The following is a 19,596-nucleotide window of genomic DNA, read 5'->3' as shown; positions in this document are numbered from 1 at the left end:
CTGCCCGTCTTCGCACGCCCTCGTACGTCACTTCCGGCGGCGCGAGGGGCGGGGCCGGGAGGGCCGGGAGTGCGGGTAGTTCTGCGCGTGCTGCCGGACGAGACTCCCGCCGCCGACTGACCCGCGCTCCGCCCCGTAACCGGGCCGGTGAGTGCCTGCGAGCCCGTCCGTGGCCCTGGGGGCCGGGGAAAGGGACCCTTGAGAGAGAGGGATAACCGGAAGTGGGGGACCCGAGGAGAGAGACCCCAGGAAATGGGGACACCTGGGGAAGGGGTGACAACCGGAAGTGGGGGGTCTCGAAAGGCTGCTACGGGACGTAGGGTCTGTGGGGCTCCAGGAGCGATGGCATCTAGACCTGTCCTTGTTTGGGTGGCGTGGGGAGGAAGGTGATGCTCACAGGATGATGGACTCAGGTGAGGAAGGTTCATGGCTCCACCCTAACGAATGGGGTTTGCACTCCTCCCTGTTCCCACCCATCAGCTCTGTGCCGGGCAACTGCCCAGACCCTGGAGATTGGCCCGGAGGCTCCAGGTGGCGTGTAGAGCCCGCTAGGTGTGTACCCCTGGGCACATCACTTACCTCCACATCATCAGCCGACAGTTCTGAGCATCTGTGAACTTGCCAGGCAAATTGCCCCCATGGAATTTACATTCCAGTGGGCGGTTTCCTCCCTTTGTAAATGGGAGGAGTAATAGAGCCGTCACCAAATATTGTGAAGATTAAAAGAAAAGTTCTTACCACCATGCTCGATACATGGTAAAATGCTCAAATACGTATTATCTCTTCATTATTACACTGTAAGTTAAACTTAAGGCAAAGAATTATATTGTTCGCTGTTGTATGCCCATTGCCTGTGAGCACAGTGCCTGACTCATATGGTAGGTGATCAGTGATTACTTGATGACAGGTTGGTGAAACAGACCCTGAGGAGTGTTTATGTCTTAACACTGGACTGCCATTTCTGAAAGAAATCGGTGCTGTGGGACACTGGAGGGAGTTACCCTAGGGCCGTGGTCGGCAAACTGCGGCTCGCGAGCCACATGTGGCTGTTTGGCCCCTTGAGTGTGGCTCTCGCACAAAATACCACGGCCTGGGCGAGTCTGTTTTGAAGAAGTGGCATTAGAAGAAGTTTAAGTTTAAAAAATTTGGCTCTCAAAAGAAATTTCAATCGTTGTACTGTTGATATTTGGCTCTGTTGACTAATGAGTTTGCCGACCACTGCCCTAGGGGAATCAGGGAAGGCTTCACAGAGGAGGTGACATTGAAGCTGGGTCTGGAAGGTGATGAGTTGTCTGGGTGGGAACAAACAAGGAGAGGAAATTCCAGCAGAAATATCATAAATGCATGAGGTGTTCTGAGAATGGTGGGACATTAGTTTGTTTTGACTGGCATTTAGTATGCATTGAGAGGTGGGAAACTAGGAGACAGGCTGAAGAAAGACACTGAGGCTGTGGCATGGACATGGCATGACAGTCTTTCTCCTGGGTATGCACGGAATTGGGATTACAGGCATCTGTGGTAACTCCCATGCATCCCCAGAGCCCAGGGTGGGTCCTGTGAATCTTTGCTTGTTCCATTCCTTGCTCATCATACCTCTGCCAAGCAGATTAAACTCATTCAACAAATATTTATGGAGCTCGGACTGTGTGCCTGCCATAAGGTGATGAGCAAGACAGTTGTGAATGTTGCTCACAAATTGCCTACAGACAACAATGGAGTGGGAGAAGTGCTATGTCAGAGAGCTGTGGGGAGGCTCCTAATCTGGCCTGGAGTCCGAGAAGGCCGCCTGCTTAAGGCACCGTCATCTCTCGCCTGGATTATTGCAGTGGCCTCTAAATGGTCTCTTCACTTCCATCCTCATCCCCTTCCAGTCCATTTGCAAGACAACTGAACAATCCTCTTAAAATACAAACCTGGTCATGTCACTACTCAAAACCCTCTTGGCTCCCACCAAACTCAAGGTCAACCTTATTGGCCTACAAAGCTCTGGTCCAATGGGTACCTCTCTAAATTCATCTGCTAGTACTCTCTGCCTTGCTCATTTGGCTCTAGCCACACTGGCCTCTCTGTTCCTCGAAAAAGCCAGGCAGATTCCTGCCTCAGACTTTACACTTGTGCCCCCAGATACCGACCTACACAACTTGCTCCCTCGTCTCCTTTGTCTTTGCTCCATTGTCGCTTGGGTGAGGCCTTCCATGACCACCCTATTTACAATTGCAACTCCTGTCCCCAGATACATCCAACCCCCTTCCTGCTTGATCTCTCTCCATAGTGCTTATGGAGACTATATAGTTCATTTTGCTTATAGTGCCCCCCCCCCCCCCCCCACTAGTATCCAAGCTCAATGAAGGCAGGATTTTATATTCACTGCTGCATCCCCAGTGCCTGGAAGTGGGCCTGGCACATAGTAAGTGCTTAGTATTTGTTGAATGAATAAAGAGGCATCTAATTAGAACTTAAGGATGAATCAGTCAGGTGATGAACTAGAGGACGAGCATATTAGTTGGAGGAAACAGGATGTGCACAAGACAAGAAAACACCTCTGGGAGGAAGTGAAAGAAGCTGGGTAGGGCTGGAGGTTAGAATGCAAGGAATGGAGTGGGCAGACCTGAGATGCAGGGCAGGTAACCTGGTCACAAGGGCTGCTGTGCACTCGGCGTGACTGGCTACATGCAGAGACCCCTGAGACGGTCCCTGCCTTCCTCGTTGAGCTCCAGGGGTTCAGTGGCAGCCCATGGACAAGAGCTTGGGCTTTGGAACTGGACAGCCCTACTGCTATCTTACTCTGGAATATCTAAGGCAGCTGTTTTTTGTTTCTGTTTTTCACTTGATAAGTGTGTTGGTTGTGGTCTTCTAAGAAGCAGAAACTAAGAGATTAGACACGCAAGAAATCCATTGGCAGCAACGCCCATGAAGCATAAAGGGAGGGGAGCTGGCCCTGTGAAGGAGGTTCGGTCAGTAAGTCTCAGACTGCATGCAGGTCCATGAAAGGTTCGGCTGGCCAGACTGATGGGGAGTCCCCAAGGCAGAGAGTTACCTGTTAGAGGAGTCCCATGTCTCAGTCATTGGCTGGGGGCAGTCTGTGCCAAGTGTGAATCCCCTGGATGGTGGATCCAGGGGGAAAGCAGCTGGGGCCACCCGTCACTTATGCTTCACCCCAGCAGGAGATCTGATGAGTTCAGTTTCATGACCACCATGATAAGTCACATTGCATAAGGTAAAAACAATTCAAACAGTACAATAAACAGCCTCTCCCACCTCAAGTATCCAGTTCTTCAGTTGTTCTCTGGGAACTATTGGCAACAGTTTCCTGTATCTCTTCTCAGAAATTTTAGGTATATTGACAAGTGAATATATGTATATATTTTAAAAACATAAGTACAATTATTTTTATTGATTTCAGAGAGGAAGGAAGAGGGAGAGAGAGTTGGAAACATCAATGAGGAGAATCATTGATTGGCTGCCTCCTGCACGCCCCTACTGGGGATGGAGCCTGCAACCCAGGTATGTGCTCTGACCAGGAATCGAACTCTGACCTCCTGGTTCATAGGTCGATGCTCAACCACTGAGCCACACCTGCCAGTCAAACATGATTATTTTATATACATTGTTCTGCAACTGCTTTCCCCCCCCCTCAGCATATCAGCTTATAAGTTCTGCTTGATTTCCATGACCGAATAGCATTCCATTCATATGGTGATATTACTTAACCAGTCTCCAACTAGTAGGTAATTAAAGTGTTTCCAGTCTTTTGCCATTATAATCCCACAACCTTTGGGTGTACAGGACGACATTCTAACCAACTGAGCCACCGGCCAGGGCTAAAATTTGATAGATAATGACAAACTGCCATCCAAAGAGGCTACCTAATTTATTCTCCCAACAGCAAGCATATCAGAGTACCCATTTTGCATTTTGCCAATCTGAATTTCAGAGTTGTTTTAATTCACATTTCTTTAATTACAAGTTACGTCGAGCACGCATGCATACATCTGTGAGCAAAGCCACGGTGTTGGGTGAGGAGTGTGTGTTTCCTGCTGTAGGTCTGGGTGCCTCCATAGAGATTCTCACTTAATTCCGTCTGGGGTTGGACCTGGGCACGTGGTTCAGATCCAGCTCACGCCTCCACCCCAGTTGAGACCCAGTGCTCTGAGGTTACTTGGCTTAACAAAAATGTTCCTGTCCCCCTACATCAGCTGCCCTGGGGTTTGAGATGACCAGGTAATAAGGCTGCACTTTATTAATCCGCTTGGGGCATCTGTTTTGACAGGCATCCTGATAGCTAATGTCAGAAGAAAGTGACTCTCTGAGAACTAGCCCTTCTGTGGCCTCACTTTCCGAAAATGAGCTGCCGCCAGCACCCAAGCCTCCTGGCTATGTGTGCTCGCTGACGGAAGAGCTGGTCACCAAGGCCAGGGAAGAGCTGCAGGAGAAGCCGGAATGGAGGCTTCGAGACGTGCAGGCCCTCCGTGACATGGTGCGGAAGGACTTCCCGAACCTGCGCACCTCTCTGGACGATGCCTTCCTGCTGCGCTTCCTCCGAGCCCGCAAGTTTGATTATGACCGGGCCCTGCAGCTCCTGATCAACTACCACAGCTGTAGGAGGAGTTGGCCTGAAGTCTTCCATAACCTGAAGCCGTCGGCCTTAAAAGATGTCCTCGCTTCCGGATTCCTCACCGTGCTGCCCCACACCGACCCCCGGGGCTGCCATATCCTCTGCCTCCGCCCAGGTATTGCCCTAAGGGGTTGCGGGGTGCTTGTGCACAGCCTCAGTTTGGGATGTGTCTGTCCAGGCCCTCTCTCCCTTTCCTTTTCCGTTTTATCCCCTCCATGTGTTAGTCAAGGCCTTTTGATGGCAGATAACAAACCTTACTCAACCTGGCTTAAGAAAAAAGGGAGGATTTAGTCTGAGGAGACAGGAGCATCTCAGAGAACCAAGCCCACCTGGAGCCAGGAGTCAATTCAATTTTACCCAAACTGCATGGTTAGCATGGGAAGAGGTGGTTCCCCAGGGAAAACCAGGGTGATGCCCTGAAGATAAAGGGACACATCTGATGGGAGAAGGCATCGATGTCCATTAAGATAAGTACTATTGCCCTGGCTGGTGTGACTCAGTGGTTAGAGCATCATCCCGCGCACCCAAGGGATGCGCCATCAAGGGCACGATTCCCCATCAAGGGCACGTACTGGGTTGCAGGTCCATCCCTGGCCCTGGTCTGGGTGCATGTGGGAGGCAACCAATTGATGTGTCCCTCTCACATAGATGTTTCTCTCCCTCTCCCCCTTCTCCATCCCCTCCCTTTCACTTGCTCTAAAAATCAATGGAAAAAATATCCTCAGGTGAGGATTAGCAAAAAATAAAAATAAAATAAGTACTGTTATCCCATTCTATTTATGAGGCGATGTAAAATTCAGACTAAGGAAGTAACTTGCCCAAGGTGTAACTTCAGAGTTCACACTTTTGACTTCAACACAATTGCATTTCCATTTCAGGAGTTAAGAAATGTCAGCTGCTGCTGAAGGTGTCCGATTTCCTAACCTCAATAGAGCCATGCCAGTTGAATATCATCTTGCTTTTCTGCTTTTAAAGGACAGTGTTAGCAGAGAGATAAAGCTTAGCCTGTCTGATTGTTTGTATGTATTTTTGTAGCACACTGACCATCTCTTATGACCTTAGACAGATGGATACCGAGCAACTATCCAATTACCGAAAACATCCGAGTCATATACTTGACATTAGAAAAGCTCATTCAGTCTGAAGAAACCCAAGTGAATGGAATTGTAATTCTTGCAGACTACAGAGGAGTGAGCTTATCAAAAGCATCTCACTTTGGCCCTTTTATAGCCAAAAAGGTGATTGGCATCCTTCAGGTATGGCCCCATTTGTCGTGTGCCTGTTCTGTTGTTGTTTCCCCAGGGCCCTGTCCAGTTACCCATGTGATACGCACACCCCGCTTCCCGCTCCTACAATCAGAAAAATACGAAAGCATTAAAAGTTCTATTTACCACTCATTCCCATGAGGGTCTCCAGTAGTTTCTGAGGTACCGTTAATCTAGGCAAGATCAGCTTTCGGACAAGACTCCAAAAACCAGGGAAATGCTTTCTGCTCTTTTTTTGGTCAAGGAGACAGAGGAGAAATTCTCCTAACAAATGAAACTGAGAAATTGTGTTTCTGCCCAAGGTCATAGAGCCTGCCGTGCCGCCTGTGGGACCTGGGGGTGGGGAGCCCTGTTGGACTGTTTGGCCCGATGCTTTCACCCCTTAAGTTGTGTCTCAGAACACAAGTCACTGAGAACCATCAGGTTCCTTATGTATCTTCACAGTGTGTAATGGTTTGCAAAGCACTGTTACCGTCATCATAACCCATTCAGTGCTTTAAGGAATCCTTTCAGACAGACAAGTCAAGAATTATTTTTCTTTTTCGGTTAGGAGGGGAAACAGACCCAGCAGATATAGTGTGGCCCAGGTCTCTCCGGCTTGACTCCTAGCTCATTCTGACCCAGCCCATGGGTGCTGGCTCCTGTGAGCTGTGGGGACCAGAGATAGAACGTTCTCAGTGTGTCTGAGGCCCTCCTGTGCCCCAGCTGAGGATTTAAACATCAGTGCCACATTTGGTCATTATCAGAAGTTTGAATTCTGGCTTTGAGGCAGCGCTCGGGCTTTCCTTGGCTTCCACTCTTCTGATGCCTCCTGCTAAATCCCATGTGGATTTAAGGGTCAGCACAATGAGTTTAGATTATTGTTTGCTGTAAGATGATCTGAGAGACAAAATTCCAGGGTTAAAAAATTTGGGAAATATGGTAAAGCAAGTCCCTTCCTTGTGAATGTCACTGTAAACATTTGCATTTAAGGCTCTGAACCGTCCTGCAGTTAAAGGAAATCTGTTTGACTATATTTAGCTTGCTACTTCTCAAACTCACTTACCTACCATGGAACGCTTTTTTACATCACACCTTGTAACATCCTCAGAAATGCATTTTGGGCAGCTCTGATTCAGAAGGTCTGATAGTTACTAGATCCATCCACATAGGCTTAGACCACTTTTTACCTTCCTGTTTAGCCCCTACTTGGGTTTCTTTGAGGAGACCTTGAGAATCAGACCAGACCAAGATTTCACGGGGTGAGGCAGGCTGTGGTAACAGACAGTTTGCAAATACTCCATATGTTCTAACATCCCCTTCTCTTCCCCCACAGGATGGCTTCCCCATTCGGATAAAAGCGGTCCATGTTGTGAATGAACCTCGAATATTTAAAGGCATTTTTGCCATCATAAAACCATTTCTGAAGGAGAAAATAGCAAACAGAGTAAGTGATGGTCCTACTAACTTAAGATACTTTAATTTTGTTTCTGCTTCCTTATTTGTGACATCTATAAATTTAATTGTGACATCAGTAAACTTACCTTAATTTATTATTTTTGCCCCGGGACTATTAATTTGGAAAGTACAATGAACAATCCTTTCTGTGAAGGGAAGAAGAATAAGAATATAATATTTGACAATAGAGAGAGCAGAGCCAGGATTGTTATCTAAGAGCTTCCCTGCTGTATAAAGTTTGTGAAATAATTCAAGGTTCATGAGGTAGTTGAGCTTTTAGCTTAATTCTTATTTAAGAAAGGGTAAATGACACTTGAAAAGATGGAAGAGCCTTTTCCAGCACCGCGATTGAAATGTGGTGGGTGTAGTTTTCCCCTCCCTAGGCCTAGGAACATTGTGATCACTCCAAAGACTGGGTCTTGAATTATATATATATATATTTGTTTTTCAAAGAGGAAGCACAGAAAGACAGAGAATCTCAAGATTTCAAGGAAGAGAACTTAAAATCCAAATCCCCAGACCTTCTTCTGAAGATTTTTTTTTAAATATTTTTTTACTGATTTCAGAGAGGCAGGGAGAGATAGAAACATCAATGATGAGAGAGAATCATTGATCGGCTGCCTCATGCATGCTCATGGTCTCCACTGGGATCAAACCCACAATCCTGGCATGTGCCCTGACCAGGAATTGAACCATGACCTCCTGGTTCATAGGTCGATGCTCAGACCCTGAGCCATACTAGCTGGGCTCCCTGAAGGTGTTAATTCATCAGCTCAGGGGTAGAGCCCAGGAATTTGTGCTTTTAAAATCTCCTAGGAGATTCTGATGCACAGTTAGGTCTGAGAACCACTAACTTAGTGGCCTCCACGCCTGGGTTTGAGCCTGTGTTGGTTTCTGGAGCTCCTATTTGGAACTTGGTTTTTCCAAAGCAGCCTTTGGGCCAAGTCTTTTTTTTTTTTTTTTTTTTTTTAATCTGTGAAATGACCTTATTTATGGCCCACAATCTTGTTCCTTTGGTCCTTCATATGTTCATTCATTCATTCAAAAATATTGATCAAATACTACATGTGAGTATGTTCTAGATAAACAAAATAGACCAAATTCTTGGTCCCCAGGAAGCTTACATGCTAGGGCAGGGGTGGAGAATGTCTGGTCCACAGGCCATATAAAGTCCACAAAACCATTTGGTCTGGCCCTGCCAAGGCAATAGGGGTGAGTCAAATAAATGTTTGACCAAATATAGCAGGCTATTTTTTAAGTTAATAATTTTGTGTGGCTTGAGAATGATGTTATAAATATCCAAATGGCCTTTGGCAGTAAAAAGGTTCCCCACCCCTGTTCTAGGGAGACATAGACAAGGAATTATATGTTACCTGGTATTAGAATGTGATGAGTGCAATGGAGAGAAATGAAGCAGTGAAAGGAGTTAATGAGTATGGGAAGGGGGAAAGGGTTGTAGTATTCAATGGGGTGGTTAGAGGTAGCGTCATTGAGAAGCTGGCGTTTGAGTAAAGAATTGAAAGAGGCAAGGGAATGAGCCTTACAGATCCTGGGATCAGCAGCAGCCCGGATCCTGGGGTGGGAGCGCGCCTGGCATACTGGAGGAGCAGCAGAGGGGAAGGAGGAGAAGGAGGAGGCAGAGAAGTAACGGGGGCTAGATCATAATGGCCTTTGGCGTTTAGTCTGTGAGATGGGAGCACTGGAGAGTTGTACAGAGGAGTGATGTGTTCTGACATCCACCAAAATGAGCTTAGATTGTGGTGGGACAAGGGTGCAAGCAGGGAGACCAGGAAGGAGGTTGTTGTGGGAGTCTAGGTAGAAACGATGGTGGCATAGTACCATTAGAGTGGCAGTGAAGTGGTTGGATTCTGGGTATATTTTGAAGGAGCAGCCAATAGGGCACTTGGTATAAAGAAAAGAAAATTAAGGATCCTCAAGCTTTCCAAGGAACTGGAGGGGTGGAGTTGTCATCAACCATTCCTTAATTCATTCAAGATATTTGAGCACATAGCACGAAGGAGGTCAGTGAATTACTGATTAACCTAAGGCCAGGTGTGTTTTCATTTCCTTCCCCTCTAGTTTTTCCTCCACGGGTCTGACCTGAACTCTCTCCACACAAACCTTCCAAAAAGTATTCTCCCCAAGGAGTACGGGGGCACGGCTGGCGAGCTGGACATTGCTGCCTGGAGCGCGGTGCTGCTGGCCTCGGAGGAGGACTTTGTGAGAGAGTTCTGCCAACCTGTCCCCGCCTGCGACAGCATCCTGGGGCGGGCGCTGCTGCCCGAGGGGCTGACCTCAGAAGCGCAGTGTGATGACTCCATGCGGGCCGTGAAATCACAGCTGTACTCCTGCTATTAGCCAGTCCCTTGTGAGCATCACCAGCTTTAAGTCCTTTCCTTTTTTTCTTCCATGGGGAGGCACATGGAGAATTTTAGGTGCCATGGATTCTTGCTCCTTGTAATTAAGCTGCAGCATGGAGAAAAAGCTGAGTGTGAGTGAAAGGGCATGCCCTTGATTACTTGAATTATTTCATGGAAGACATGGAAAATGTCCCCAATGATTCCCAAATTTGTGGAATCCCAGTTTGCAACCATTAATCTGGAAGTTGTATCTGGTTCTTAAACATCTCAAAGCAGGAAGAATGAGGACCAAAGTCACTTTGATCCCATCTTCAGGAGAAACCAACCCGATTGGCCAGTCAGCACATGAAACACTTGCGTCAAGCCTGCATGGTGGCCACATGTGAGACTTTAGGAGTTTGTGTCTTTCCCATGAACCCTAACTCCAGACTTCTGTTGTTCATCAGGAATCTACAAGTTTTCGGCCCAGGCCCATTGCCATCATGGGTTTGGAAAGCACCTTACCTGAATCAGGCACACAGCGGCACATCAGCAGCTTGACCAGGGACTTCCCGGTCAAGTTCGGGAGCCAAGACTTCAAGCAGCTGTAGGATTCATTGGTTGAATCTTGCAGTAGAAACTTGTTTTCCCAAATCCATAAAGCCTTAGTCCTGGTTCTCAACAGAATCATGCAAGGTCCTAGAAGTATATAATTTTATTCAACCTAAAATACTGGAGGCCAAGCCTGTATAGCTAAAAAATGCTGGCCTAAGAATTAAGAGACCTGAGCTCCAGCCTCAGACGTGTGGCCATGGATAAGACCTGGGCCTCTGCGAGCCTCAGTGTCCTCATCTGTAAAATGATGCTAAATGAAATGACACACAGGGCCCTTTGGGCTGCTGAGGTTCTGGGGTTTGGTTTCGTTATTGGACGTTAGACATTGCTTTTCCGCCTAGAAAGAGGACTCTCTAGATGCAAGTGGCTGGATCCTGTTTTCTGTGGTACCGCCTGGGCCTTTCCAGGAGGGATGTGTCAGTCAGTCACCATTTGGCCCTGCCTTTAAAGAAACAAGTATGTATATTCCTGGAACTCGGTGGTACCAACCTCCTTTTCCTAGTGAGGGTTAAACTTGAATGGCTTTTGTGAGGGCAGGCAGGTGAGATGACCAGGTTCTTGTATGAACTCCATCCCTGAGATTCCGGTGGTATAATTGTAAAGCTGGCAGCAGGGAATGGTTAAGTTACTTGGGATTCTGAAATTTTGGTCTCTGGAATTGAATACAAGGGCAGGTTATTGCTGGGTCACTTCTGAGGGCCCCTGCCCTCCCAGACCCCCGGAATTTCTCTATCTGTTGTGGGTGGGCACACTTTAGTCTGTCCAGCCAGACTGGATGTTTGTTCTGCATTTCAATACTTTAGACTCATCCTGTCAAGAATTTAGCCTTTGTCCAGGTATCATATTAGGTGGTTCATCTCGTGGCTTTTGACTTATTTCCTTTCCTATTCATTCCATGTAAATGATGATGTTCAAGTAACCAGTACTATGTGTTGTGTGTGTACCTTCTCTGTGCACTTCCTAGGCCACCAGGCAAGGTGGAAGTGAACAGTACACCGAAATTCAAAGGCCAGTCTGTTGCAAATAAGCTGTTCATCTTTATAGCACTTTAAAAATGTCTGGAGAGGTTGTTGATAGAAGTTATATATCTCATTAGTGCCAATTCTAGGGAAAGTTGTTTTCACTATAGATACTAACCCTGGGTCCTCTAGGGACCTGGCTGAGCTGAAAGTGTCAAAATGCACACCCCTGGCTGCCTCTAGTTCCGTCTGACAGTGATGGTGTGACCAGCATTGCTGAAAAGATCTAAACAGGACAAGTGGGGTGGCTAATGCAGGTAGAGGTTCAGGACCCATCTGCCTGGATGGGAAAATTGGTTAGAGGCTTTCCTAGTTCCCAAAGAGATTTTTTTTAAAAGGAAAAAAAAAATTGAAAACAGCTAGACAGAGAGAAATGAGTTGCTCAGCCCCACCAAGTTTCCAAGGTTGAAACTGCATTCCATTGCATGCCTTTGTCTAGGTGACTTCAATAGCCGTGGCCAAGCTCACCTAGAGAATCATCTCAGAGACCAGGAAGGATGCTGGTCAGGCCGTTGTCATTGGGCCCAGGAGCTGTTTCAGCTTCTGAAAGGAGTCAGAGCCAGGGTTTGCCTGCCTGCCTGCCTGCCTGCCTTCTAGAGCTGCTGCTTCGTTGTGGCTCTACAGAGGGATCCAATCGTTTGGCGCCTGAGGAGTTTGAAGCAAGCTGGGAAACCAGGGCCTCCCTGGGTGAAAATCAAGGCAGTCTGTGTGTGGCTTCACCAGCAGGAGGACGGGGATGACCAAGGAGCGCCCAGGGAGCCACACTCATTAGTGGAGGCACACAGACCGCACAGCAGTGAACAGCGGAGAACGGGGAGTGCTTTCCTTTAGGGAAAAACTCCAGCCCATTTCACAGGCTCCTGAAAATGAACTTTCCCCACAATTCAGGGTAGTGTGTAGAGTAGGGAATGGAAGAGTAAATCAGGAGACCTGAGTTCCAGCTGAACCTTGCTGTGTGGTTTTGGGTGAGCCACTGCACACCCCTGAATCATTCCATTCTGTACTTAAAGGGGATCACACCCTGACTCTGAAACCTCCTTTCCCAGCATCCATCATCCTGCCCCCCCGCCCCCCCCCCCCCGCCCTCAAGCTGGGTTATTCAGGAAGTACCTAAAACTTCCAAATGTAGGTTTAGGTGATATGGGGGTTTTCTTCCTCCTTCCCCCATACTGCTACACAAAAGTGTGTCTCTTCCTGGAACCCCATTCTGCCTTCATGGGGAGGTAGAATCTACAGAAAGAAATGGACAGAAACAGCCAGAAGTGCAACCCTGGCTTCCTCTTTAGCTCCCTCATGTTTCATCCTGCTTTCACGGAGCCACCTGTCCTTAGGTTTATAAACACTTTAGCTTACAAGATACTTTTTTTTTTTGGCCAAAATGTAGCAGGGTAATCAGAGAATTTCCCCCTAAATTCCTGTGAGACATTGAGCCCTTCAGAATCCTCCCTGGTGGGCAGTTTCTTTAAATGCCATCTGATTCTCAGATCAGTCGTGGGGTTATTTTTTTCATTTGGGTAGGCAAATGAAAAGGTGGTGGTACTCTGGCATTATTATAATACCTCATATTAAAGTTTTCCGCTCTTAAGGTTCTCCTTTGACAGCTCTTTCATTTAGGAAGCAAAATGATAGCTGATGTGTAAGTGTGGCTGTCCTGTGGCACGAAAGGGGTGGAGATGCCAAACATTGACTGTTCGGGAATGATGGCATTCTCACACTCCACTCCTCTCCTGGGTACTGGGATCTGTTAATTTTGTGAACTTCAAGTCATTTTCTTTCTGCTTTCTGGACTCAGAAAAAACGGCTTGCTTGAAATGCAGGATGTCCAGATATTCCTCCTTAGCATTTGGTCCCTGGGGAAGCCCAGTGTGATTTGTGGATGAAGATGCTAGTGATGCATGTTGGCCAATTCACTGCTTTTCCTTCCATCTCACTGGGCGACGTGTTTAGCTGGACAGCCAGTCAGCTGCCCTTGGGGATTCTTGCGGATGTGCCTCGCCTCCTGGCACATCAGGTGGGACCCTGTTACGAGTGAAATACTTGAAACTTTCCTGGGGCCAACAGCCTCTGACCCCACTCGGATGGGTGGGAGGTGGGCTCTTTCTGACCAGATTGGGGCACCATTTCAGCCACTGGTCACGTTCCTCACTTCAAACTGAAATTCAGTTTGGCTTTGAGTATAGGGCCACAAGGTGGTGGAGTCATCTACTTCAGTGTTTGTTTTGACCAAAAGTTTATTTTTCTAGTGCATTTTCTAAGTCAAAGTGGTGAAAACGTGTAATTTTAGTATGCATGACTGGTCTCCAACAATAAAACCCTGGAAGGACAAAGGTGTGGAGTCCCTTTGTGACAATGGCAGCTTGTTACTCCTGGCATGCGGCCTGGCAGAGCCTCCCTGCAGCCGAGGCAGGAGGGCACTCACAGCACAGTGCGTCCCACACACGCAGGGCTGCTGCGCGGAGACCACGTGCGATTAGAAGACGCCCGTGTGTAGGAGGACGGAGCTGGTGCAGTGGTGCAGACACACGTTTTGGTTCTCAAGGCCCAGATACACTTGCTGGACCAGCCCTGAATCCCAGTGATAGCGAACAGTTCCTGAGAGCTCACGTGGGCTGAGCAAGGTGGTGTCCTTCACAGAGATCATCTCATTTAATTGTCAAGCCCCTTAGTGAAGCGGGATTATTGTCCCAGTGGGGTAAGTGAGACACAAAAGTTGAGCATTTTGCCCAAGGACACACAGCTAATCCAGTAGAACGGATTCAAAGCCAGGCAGCCAGCCACTATTTTCCCCTGATGGTGCTAGGCTGTGCACTTCTCTTTAGTTCTTATTGTCAGTCCACGGACGGAACACAGAGGGGAGGAACTTTTAGAGTGAGGAAGCATCTCTAAAAATCTGCTTTATTATTTATTTATTTATTTATTTATTTATTTAGGCTTCTTAGGAAATACAAAGCAGAGTTTCTTAACTTCTGACACCCAAGTTGTAATGGAACATATTCTTCTAGAAGCACCTATACGTAAACCTACACTCCTTGGGAGGGTAACAGGTATGGCTTGATCAATGGGCGTCTGTATGCTTAGCCATTTCTCTATCTGTCCCATTTGTTTCTATAGAGGAGCACGCATCTGCCCCAGAGACAAACCCAGGTCCCCATGGTGGGTCTTGTGGTGACGACTCAGTTGAGAAACACTCTCATGCAGGATGTCCATACATTTACTGTTGGCTTCTGATGACTCGACAGGTAAGTACTCACATTGCAACATTGCTCTTCAGGTCAGCCTTCCCGGAGGAACCTGTGGGGCTTAAGTTCAGTCTGTTTCTCACATCTGGAAACATGGAGCTAATGGCTCCAATCCTTCGCACCTTATAGCAGTGTCACAAGGTAGTTGTGACGCACTTTATAAGCTACTGGAGTTACTGTCTATGTTATGAGTCAGCATTTTCTTCTTTTCTAAAATATCTTAGTTTCCCTACTGCCCACTCTTTACATAGTACTGGTTTGACATTCCTATAATAAATGGCAGCAAATGTTTCACATTATTGCATTTATAGCTGGTGAGTAATAAAATCATTTAAGGTGCCACTTTACTGGTAAAAATGTTTTTAAATGTTCACCCTCTTACCTGACAAGGTGCCAGCCATTAGGGATACAGTGACCTAGTAAGATACTAGCTACTGCCTTCAGGGGATGACTAAGTTTCCTTTATTAGTGATGTGCAAGCCTAGAGCGCCAGCTGACTCCTCTGTAGGTCTAAGCAGTCTCTAGTTGACATTGTCTCCTGCATGCTAGTAGGCCAAGGGACAATGGGGCCTAACTGAGGAAAGAACCAAGTCAGCCTGGGGTTTGTTTCTGTGTAACTGAGGGCAGATCACCAAGCTCTCTAAGCCTTGGTTTGGCCTGGAAAAGAGAGAATCACCACCACGTTGCAGGGGTGTGGACAGTGTCTGTTCATTGCTTGGTACATGTAGGTATTTATGTGGTAGTCATGACTGTTCTTCACCCGAGGTTACAGGCATGGCGTGGTGAGTCACCCAGCAGGACTTAGAACATCACTGAGTGGGTAACACGATGGAAACAACAGACCAACACAAAGGAGTAAAGAGATGAAGTGCTGCTCCCGTTAGTAAGCATAAGCCTGGTATCTGCCATCAATCTGCAAAGATCAAATGCATGACTCATATTATTGAATACTCATTTTAGCTTAATGTGTAAAAAGAAAAATACAGCCAAGCAATGACTTGGACAAAAAAGCTGTCCTGGTTTAAATTAAGCCTGAGTTAGGATTGGGTCCAGAACATCAAAAGCACTGACAACCAGGTCCATGGTCATTCTTTGGCAGTATCTTCGGTTGTCAAGAGAAAGTTTTATTTCCCAACGAAATGAGTACCTTGTAACAACCACCTAGAAAGTAAATAGCCAGCATGGGCCTACGAGCTTTCTCCCAGGTGTAACTAGGTCTCCCAGATGTTGCCTTTGATGAATCCCTACAGCATACTGCGGACCTCAAAGCCAGGGCCTGGTCAGTAGTCCTGGGAGACAGACAGGACTGTGAATGGTGATGAAACCCTGGGCGACTCATCTGGAGTGAGATGACACCATGCGGTCTGACGATTCAGAATACCCGCCTGCTTTCCAGTCTGACCCTGGGCTTAGTCAAGATGCTGATACCTATGCTTGTTTGTGATTCAGCACTCACGTGGGTAATCAATTCAATCTTAGCTAAATTACTGTGTTTTCAACTTAAAACCATGCACGGCAGGGACAATGCCCCCTAATTTTTAAAGAAAATTTGTTATTTTAAATTAGATATCAAAGTTTCTATCATGATAAGAAAAAATTTAAAAACTTTATTGGACCTTATGAAACCTATTTTACAGTTTAGTATTGCTTTTATTTTGAATTATATAAGGTGAGGAAGGGGTGTACCATGTTTCTGAAGTTTAGGACCTTTAATGGGTTTAATCTGGGTGGCCCTGCTGTTAAGGAAAGTGGGGTATCTGCTTTACACTAGAAAAGGGCTAAACCTGCCCTATCTGCCCCCCCAAATCCTTTACCTTATCTCTGTACCCCAACATTAACCATTGGTTTAAAAGATGGTAGTTCCAACAATTCCTATTATCAAGCCCTGCTTCCCTACCCCCCACACCTGCACCCCAACTGAGATTGTGCCCTCTATGTTCTCTATGTTTAATTCTGTAAGAATACCTCATTCTAGCCTGCACTAGATTTTGGCTGAAAATCTATGACTCTGAATATTGTCCAGTTGCTTTTTAGCCCATATTCAGGTTACCAGCTACTACCAGAGTGCTTAAGATGGGTTAAGCACTTGACAAAATAGCTTTACTCTCTAAACAATCTTATGTACTAGGTACTATCTTTTGTTCAAACAAAGAAAACAATGAGGCTCAGACAGGTAGTTATCACCCAGGGTCATAAAGCTTAGTAGAAAATGGCAAAACTGATGCAAACCCAGTCGGACTTCCAAGCATATGCTCTTAGCCATTCCTTAGGGACCACACCTCCATCCTTCTAACACACCTTGTCCCTCTTCCTGCCCCTCACCATACATATCGAACCACCACTGACCCAAGTGATTAAACCAGAGTCACTCAGGAATCTACTTCTCCCCCATATCTAATCACCTGCCCATTTTTAAATTTTAATTACTAAGCAGCTCTGAGCTGTCAATTTCTCTCCATCCTCATGTTTACTTCTCTGTTTCAAATCTTACATGGACTACCCTGGTCTTCTCTCTCTAAACCCATTCTCTATATATACAGTGAATGAAGACACAATTTATTCATGCCACTATGAATATGCTCCCCACTGCCCTCAACGTAAGGTCCAAACTCTTTAGTGTGGTTTATAAAGCCCTTCCTTACCCAGTCCCTGCCCATTTCTCCCCAGTCCAGCTTTACTAAACAAGTCTTTACAAATCTCCCTGCCTTTAACATGCAGACTTGTCTACTTCCCAGCACTGTCGTCCCACTTCCCATCTCTTAGCTAGCTCCTACCAATTCTTGGCTTAGACATCCCTTTTTCCAGGAAGCCTACCATGACACCCCACCTGGGCACCTTTGCAATTCCTAAGTCACAGGACTAATCACAGCACATTGTACCAGATGTCAGCTCATGTTCACCCTCTGGAAACTGTGAGTCAAGATGGTAGAGCTAGTGTCTGTCATTCTTAAAGCTGTATCCCAGAACCTGATGGGCTGGTAAAGGACAGACAGTACATCTTGGCTAAAAGAACAGACCTCGATCTCCTTGCCTGCTCCCTCTCCGGGAGGGTTCCCACCAGTCCCTGCCCCCGCCTATCACCTACCCACGCGTCTTACCCAGAGAAGGTATTTATTGGTACACTTTTTCAATGAGTTCAAGACTTTACTCACCAGCCCTTAAGTTTTAGAAGGAATAGATGCATTCTGCTGATAATTGATTGCCTATATAAGTCTAAAAAATATAGAATGGCTGCTAATTCATAAAAGCTGTTAAAGGGCCTTCAAAGTGTAAGTCCATTTTAATCAAATACCTTATAGTGCAAATATAGTAAATTCACATGCATTTTACTTTTATGTACTCATAACAAAATAATTACATAGACTAAAGTTGCAGTTTTTTCCTAAGTGAGTTCTCATTTTTAACCAAACCTACAAAGCATTTATTGAAATTAATGTTCTGGCAAAGCCACATACTTGAATCGAGCAGTGTCAATGCTGTAGTATAAAAAAAACGAAGTCTCAAGATGCAGAAGCAGCAGCCCTATCAGCAACCCCTCTTCTGGGGAAGGACGCCACACATACTCCTTCGCCCAATTACTATGATGCTATTCCTCTTAAGAGTTTACGGACTGAACAGAATGCTTGTATCAACAAGTAAAGACTTTCACAGAGGAAAACTGTCATAGAAGTACATTATTACTTTTTTTCCCTGCTCTTTAAGGATATTGCAATAGAAATATATTAACAATGGCCTCAAATATCCAATATTTTTCTATTTTAAATCAAAGTTGTAGGAACCTACAGGTCTTAATAAAGAACTCTCTTCACAGCACAGCTGTAGTTAGCTTTACAAGGCAAAAAGTTCCCTTTGCACTATATATCCTTAAAAATAAACAATGTACATGTAAATAAAAAATTCAGATCCTGTATCAATCATAATTCAATCTTGCCTTGGGCTATACACTTGGATATAGTCAACTTTGCAAAGCATTCACTTAATATTTTAGTTGAAGCAAAAGTAAAGGGGCTTTCCGCAAAGGGAACCTTTATGTGGTGTCCCGGGCACTCAGGTTCAGCTGAAGTCTCGATTGGTGAGGACAACTGGAGCCACAAGGGTCCAGGCGTAAAGGAGGAGGCAGACCCAGCTGGAGCTGATCTTGACCCACACAGCTGGCCACTTGCTGGTAACATTCTGGAACTCTGCATCAGGGCTAAGAAAACAGAAGAAAGTCAGAGAAAGGAGCCTGTCACTAGCATCGAGCAGCCCCCCAGCCAAAGCCAGGAAATTCTCCAGGGAAACGTGGCTGACACTAATCCTTAGTAAGGTTCTAGAAGGGATCTGAGGAAACTGCTACTTTTCGTTTTTATGAGCAGGGAACCCTACCTCTCAAATGGCTTGTATCTTCTCGTCAGCATGAAGAGCCCTGACTAATCTTTGGGCAAAGTTCTTCGGGAGCATCTGGTAAAAGTCTAGATCGAAATGGTCTCCCTGAAACTCACCTTCCTTACCAATCATTACTTTGATCAGAATACCCTATATGACCCTCTCTAGACACAGAGAAAAATTAGAGAACAAAGATTAGCTTTATGTCATGATTTTCTCTCTCAAGCGCTCAAGTTTGGAAGAGCTCCCCATAATCTGCACTGTGAGAATCCCAACTGGATTTTAAATCCAAGAGGAGAAACAGTCAAAAGTATTTCAGAAAAGAGTCGGCACTGAATACAACTTGTTATGTAGGTAAGAGAAGGGGATTCCAAAGTCAGGAAAATGGATGGAGGTTTTAGAGTCGGCCCCAGGAGGCTAAGTGATCTTCCATCCGTGTTGTCTGAGCCTCCTACCTGTACCAGCCAGTCACGGTCATCATGATGTACAAGGAAGCCAGGCAGAGCATCAGGTGGAACATGGCGTAGCTATACTGAACGCCCTCTTTCTCGTTGTCCATAGCCCGCCGGGGCTGTCCCTCTTCTTCATCGCTGGCACCATTGGTAGATGTTTCACGGAGGATCACACTTTCACTTCCTGACAGGGTCAGCTTACTTACCTGGCTATTGGTGGAAGTGCGGAAGCTAGAAAGTGATCCGAAGG

At 46.3% G+C, this 19,596-nt stretch overlaps 2 protein-coding genes across 3 annotated transcripts in view; one reads left to right on the top strand and one right to left on the bottom strand.

The window, feature by feature from the left end:
- Positions 1–42: 42 nt before the first annotated feature.
- TTPAL (alpha tocopherol transfer protein like) lies at positions 43–14,871 on the top strand. Its single transcript, XM_079784553.1, has 6 exons — positions 43–147; positions 4,271–4,730; positions 5,678–5,871; positions 7,196–7,306; positions 9,397–10,727; positions 14,402–14,871. Exons 2-5 carry the CDS (start codon positions 4,286–4,288, stop codon positions 9,673–9,675), a joined length of 1,029 nt encoding a protein of 342 aa, XP_079640679.1. The 5' UTR covers positions 43–147; positions 4,271–4,285; the 3' UTR covers positions 9,676–10,727; positions 14,402–14,871.
- The window catches only part of SERINC3 (serine incorporator 3), a 22,638-nt gene continuing 17,231 nt past the window's right edge, over positions 14,190–19,596 (bottom strand). Inside the window, exons 9-11 of one of the 2 annotated variants that reach the window (XM_079784552.1) lie at positions 19,350–19,577; positions 18,555–18,721; positions 14,190–15,442 (exon numbers count right to left, since the gene is read on the bottom strand). In XM_079784552.1, the coding sequence (XP_079640678.1) occupies positions 18,583–18,721; positions 19,350–19,577 (367 nt within the window). In that variant the 3' untranslated portion in view covers positions 14,190–15,442; positions 18,555–18,582. Of the gene's footprint in view, positions 15,443–17,786; positions 18,722–19,349; positions 19,578–19,596 lie in introns of those variants that run through there. The other variant, XM_079784551.1, reaches the window with a different exon arrangement.

This window comes from Cnephaeus nilssonii (genome assembly GCF_951640355.1).
Source record: "Cnephaeus nilssonii genome assembly, chromosome: 11".
NCBI lineage: Eukaryota > Metazoa > Chordata > Mammalia > Chiroptera > Vespertilionidae > Cnephaeus > Cnephaeus nilssonii.
This window is presented reverse-complemented; position numbering and strand designations above follow the sequence as displayed.

Bases quoted from the DNA above. Each gene is read 5' to 3' on its own strand.
- TTPAL (XM_079784553.1), top strand. From the start codon at position 4,286: ATGTCAGAAGAAAGTGACTCTCTGAGAACTAGCCCTTCTGTGGCCTCA. The intron at 5,872-7,195 runs GTATGGCCCCAT...CTTCCCCCACAG, and splicing joins AGGTGATTGGCATCCTTCAG to GATGGCTTCCCCATTCGGAT. The intron at 7,307-9,396 runs GTAAGTGATGGT...CTTCCCCTCTAG, and splicing joins AGGAGAAAATAGCAAACAGA to TTTTTCCTCCACGGGTCTGA.